Genomic DNA, 5,468 nt, shown 5'->3' on the forward strand with positions numbered 1-5,468 from the left:
TTGCGGCTGCATCGTTTGAAGCTGCGGTTGGTGTTGGAGCGGCGGAGGTATACACGGCGTTAGCCTCGAGGGCAATGTCAAGACACTTCCGGTGTTTAAAAGACGGTCTGGTAGGACAAGTTCAAGCGACGAGCCAAGCCTTGGGAGAAAGAGAAGAGGATAACCGTGCGGTCTCGATCGCTGCACGCGGCGAAACACCACGGCTGAGGTTGCTCGATCAAGCTTTGCGGCAACAGAAGTCTTATCGCCAAATGACTCTCGTCGACGCTCATCCTTGGCGTCCACAACGCGGTTTGCCTGAACGCGCCGTCACAACGTTGAGAGCTTGGCTCTTTGAACACTTTCTTCACCCGTAAGTTACTTAATACACAATTAACCTCTTATAATATATTTTACGCATCATTTATAACTAAAATTCGACGAAAAAATGCAAATTTATATGAAGATAGGAGCCACGTTTTATAATGATTTCCTATAATTTACTAATTATGTGTCTTTTTAGTGACACACATTGAGTGTAGAACCACAAAAGTATACTTATATAAATTTTATTTTGTTTTATAAATAAAGCATTTAAAATAGCATATATAGTTATAGTTTTTTTACATGAATATTTTCGAACAAGTTAAAGTTCTGTACATTTTATATAGAGGGGATTGAGATTGACTTGACAAGCATAGGATACATACAATCTTCCTTAATCTGTTAATTGCATAAAGTTTTTTTTGTTTACCTTTTTCTTGCACTTGCATCATTGGTGTGAAAGTGAGTGTACTAACATACATATACATGTATACCAAAACATTTAGAAATAAATTAATTAAATCAAAATTTAACTGGTGGATGAAAGACAGAAATAGAGAAAGGTACAAAGTGGATTGAGAGAGAGAATCAATGTTCTTTACCTAACACTAACAAAAGAGAGAAACTATGAATAACTCCGTGCTTTTTATTTTCCTCCATGTTTTTCTTTTGCTTTTTTCCTCTCTTTTTTTATTTTTCCATTTATAATTTTTTTGTTTTCGAAAATTATATATTATCATCATATGTAAGACTTGTCTCCATCAATTCCCAAACACTGCTCAAACAATGAAACATCTTGTTAGTTTTCACCAAACCCTTTACCTTTGCTTCCATTTCTTTGCATCATTCTTCAATCATTTATATTCTTTTTTTTCTTTAGTTACATATATAATTTATTTTACAAGAAATGCTATTTAACTTCCATAAAGTAAAAAAAATTCTTGTTTTTTATTTTCAGATATCCGAGCGATGTTGATAAGCACATATTGGCCCGACAAACTGGTTTATCAAGAAGTCAGGTAAACAAATAACTTCACTAATTCTTTGATACATTCCAAAGTTATTTACTAAAGTTATAATAAACCAAAATTGTTAGGTATCAAATTGGTTCATTAATGCAAGAGTTAGGTTATGGAAACCAATGATTGAAGAGATGTACTGTGAAGAAACAAGAGGCGAACAAATGGACATTACTACAAATCCGATGATGATCGACACTAAACCGGACCCGAACCAGATAATTGGTGTCGAACCGGAATCTTTATCTTCGATAGTGACAAACCCTACATCCAAAACCGGTCTGAAAGCACTCAACTCAAACCAGCACGCAACGACGTCGTATGGGTCAAACTTTGACTTTTCCTTGTACGGTAACCAGGCCGTGACATACGCTGGTGAAGGAGGACCACGTGGTGACGTATCGTTGACGCTAGGGTTGCAGCAACGTAACGACGGTAACGGTGGCGTGAGTCTAGCGCTGTCTCCTGTGACGGCTCAAGGTGGCCAGCTTTACTACGGTAGCAGAGACCACATTGATCAAGAAGGACCGGTTCAATACTCAGCCTCGATGTTAGATGACGATCAAGTTCAGAATTTGCCTTATAGGAATTTGATGGGAGCTCAGTTACTTCATGATATTGTCTGAATTAAAATAAATAAAAAAAGATTTAGGACCAAAGAAAGTCTCTCTCGAAACATATTTTTCGAAAACCGATTCGGTTATGTAACGGTTTAGTTTAGATAAAGAAACCAAATTAGATATTTTTATATATATTACCGTTGTCTGATTGGATTATGGATTGGTGGACACGGATGTATTAATATATGAGTTAGTTGGTTCGTCAATATCACTCTTATAGGATATTTTTATTTGTTTTCTAAAAAATATGTATTATCGAGAGGGTGTTTTCTCAATTTTTATACATTTTTTTTTGTTATAGAAAATATTAACAAGTGTCTTTTCAAATCCATTTCATATTCTAGGACCATCTCAAACTATTTGGGAATGGTCTTCATAGTCAAATCAACATTTACTAAATTGTTTAAAAATTACAAAATCAATTGAATTGGTGTTTATAGTCAAATCAACAATTTCAAATCCAAACTAAATTAAATAAATAATTTAGAAATTCATAATTTTATTTAATTAAATTTTTAAAATAAAATAGACGGTTTGTCCAAATACATTAAATATTAAGTTAAATGCATAATAAATTAACAAAATATTATATCCATAAGTAGTTATCCATTTGGATAAGTTTTAAAAAAATTTGATGAGTAAATTTTAAGCAAATTGTTAATCAATAAACCATCGAATCAAGCCCAATTACTATGAACATATGGACTTGATTCGATGGATATGGTGTGAACATTTTTTAGTAAATTGTAAAAGAAGTTTATTTACTTCTACTTTAGTTTTGTTTGCATTTTTAATATTTTTTTTCCTTAGCTTCATTTGCATCTTCCAATGTTTTTTATTTTCACCTAGATACTATAACCATATATATCCATTTGTTTACAGTTTTGTGGATATGCTTAGATATAATAGATACGATTGTTTGTTTGAGAGTTATAAACTTACCAAACCACAAATTGTTTGATCAACTGGGATTTGATACGTTTTTGTATGACTAAACACAAGTAAGTATCTATTAGTGATACTGCAGTTGAGCAACCACATATTAACGAACAAATGTTCAACTAAAAATGTATAGTTTAAATATAATAATTTATTTAAAATATAGCAAAATATATATCAAAATGTAGAAAATATAATAATAACCTATTACATAAAAATAAATTGATAATTTTTTGATATTAACTATCTAAATTGAAAACCAAAACACAAAAAGAGAAGAGAGAGACAAACAAAAAAAATCATACATTTATTAATTGACATTTTGCTGACTTTTTGAGGGCAAATTAGTCATAAATTTGTGAACAATAGAAAGAAGTGATGAAAAGTACACCATTAACACAAAGTAGGTCAAAGTTAGAGATGTTTATATAAAAATAGCCAAGTAGGTGTAAGTGTCAATCTTCCTAAACTATTTGATTATGTGTGTACAATATTACATTTAGAAAAGAGATGCACATGTCTTTCTCTTGTATACATTTTCTTTTACTAAGATTGTTGATAGTTTTTTTTTGTTAAAATCAACACTAATTTCCTGTTACAGATACATGAATTCAAGAAGTTTTAAGAGTGATTGAACTAATAATGCGACAACACATAAAGATACAAATAAATTTGTTTATCCTTATAGTATTAGTATCTGTAACGGAAATTAGTGTTGAAGTCAACCAAAAAAACTAGCTACAATCTTAGCAAAATAAAATATATACAAGAGACATGCATGTACATCTCTTTTCTAAATGCAATTTTGTTTAAGAACATTAATTGTCCAATTTAAAATGCATATCAAAAAATATTTTGATCTAGATTGTTTATTAGATTATGGTCCATGTGTCGCATTTTTAATAATTCAAACAGCCAAAAAAATTTCAACATTATTTGATTATAGAAAAGATTTAGGATTGTATACTATGACGGATATAGGATTGTATACTGTTGTGTCACATTTTTAATAATTTAAAATAGCCAAAAAGATTTCAACATTATTTGATTATAGAAAAGATCTAGGATTTTATACTCTTATTGTTCAATTTAAACTGCATTTCAGAGTAATTTTCATATAGATTGTTAACTAGATTTTGGTCCATGTGTCATATTTTAATTAATTCAAATACCAAAAAAAATTGAACACTATTTGATTATAGAAAAGATCTAGTAGTGTATACTCTTATGAATCTAGGAATTAATTTATACTCTTATGGATCTAGGATTGTATACTCTTATAGAAAATACATTTTTAGAATCTTAATCTCATTTTATTGTTATGGATTTAAGATTGTATAATCTTACTTTTTAGTGAGTCATACTTGTTGTTTTGTCCAGTTGCTTGTTCATTTTTTTCACATCAGTCTCCAATATTAGTTATGATTACTGTTACAATTATGGATTGAGAATTGTATACTCTTATGGAAAATATTTTCTTAGCATCTTAATCTGATCTGCTGTATCACTCATGTATTCTTTTAGGCAATGTTTTCTTAGGACCTTAGTCTGATTTGCAATACCACTCGTGTAAGATATGATGCTATGTAGCTGTTATTTGGTGTATATATTTCGTACAATACTTCATATTTTTTTATCATTATGATGTAAATATTTCTCTCTTTTGTATGTTTTTCATGTATAGTAAGTTTTGTTAACATGTATTATTTAGTGAAATCACATGGAATCACAACTTCAATTAAAAACTAAAAAATATATTTATTTGTTTATTAAATTAATTTTATAATTCTAGCATCTTTAAAACAAATAAAATGAATTACATATTAAACTAAATTAAGAAACTTCTTTTTTTTGATGATAAAATAAAAAATAAAAAATTTAGTTCTTAAGTATTTATAGTTTTATAGAACTCCTATGAAGTGCACAAGTTACACATATTAAAAATACGATTGGGTTGTAAGACGTACATTACTTTTTTCATAAAGGCAGCGTAAGATTTAGGTATATAAGTTCAATAAAATTGGAAGAGTTTTCATTCTTCATAAATCATAAACTCGTAAGTATATACATAATACAAATATAATATATGTGTATGTTTATACACATATCCCACAAACATATATTGGATGCATGGAATGAAATATTTGTTTTGGTTAACATACATTGTACGGATTTGAAAATAATACAATAACTACGTTAAACCCAAATCATTAGAGCATTAGACAATCATATGCAGAGAGTAAATATATGGTCGTTGTGTTATTAATAACAAAACCTAGTAAAATAATGTCGACGACAAACATAATAAAGAAAGAACAAACTGATGACTAATCGGACCATTTGATGATAACGTTCAAATGTAAACTTCGTATAAATATTTGGTTATATGTACACATGAATTTCAAGAAAGTTCAAAAGTGCTTGAATTAACAGTATGACACATAGAGATACAATACAAATAGATTTATTTATCCTAGTGTCTTATTAAACGATATACGGTCTTTTAAACTTGAGATTATATTTAAGTTGATGTTAACCAAAGCTTATATGCAATATTGTTTGTCCAATTAAAACTTTTTTTTGGGGG

The 5,468-nt window shown here is 29.4% G+C and overlaps 1 protein-coding gene across 2 annotated transcripts in view; it reads left to right on the top strand.

Annotated features, from left to right (window-relative positions):
- The window catches only part of LOC104724512 (homeobox protein BEL1 homolog), a 5,008-nt gene extending 2,860 nt beyond the window's left edge, over positions 1–2,148 (top strand). The window contains exons 3-5 of one of the 2 annotated variants that reach the window (XM_019233276.1): positions 44–352; positions 1,262–1,322; positions 1,400–2,148. In XM_019233276.1, the coding sequence (XP_019088821.1) occupies positions 44–352; positions 1,262–1,322; positions 1,400–1,948 (919 nt within the window). In that variant the 3' untranslated portion in view covers positions 1,949–2,148. Of the gene's footprint in view, positions 1–30; positions 353–1,261; positions 1,323–1,399 lie in introns of both variants that reach the window. The other variant, XM_010443004.2, reaches the window with a different exon arrangement.

The sequence above is a fragment of the Camelina sativa genome, chromosome 11 (assembly GCF_000633955.1).
Source record: "Camelina sativa cultivar DH55 chromosome 11, Cs, whole genome shotgun sequence".
NCBI classification, from domain to species: domain Eukaryota; kingdom Viridiplantae; phylum Streptophyta; class Magnoliopsida; order Brassicales; family Brassicaceae; genus Camelina; species Camelina sativa.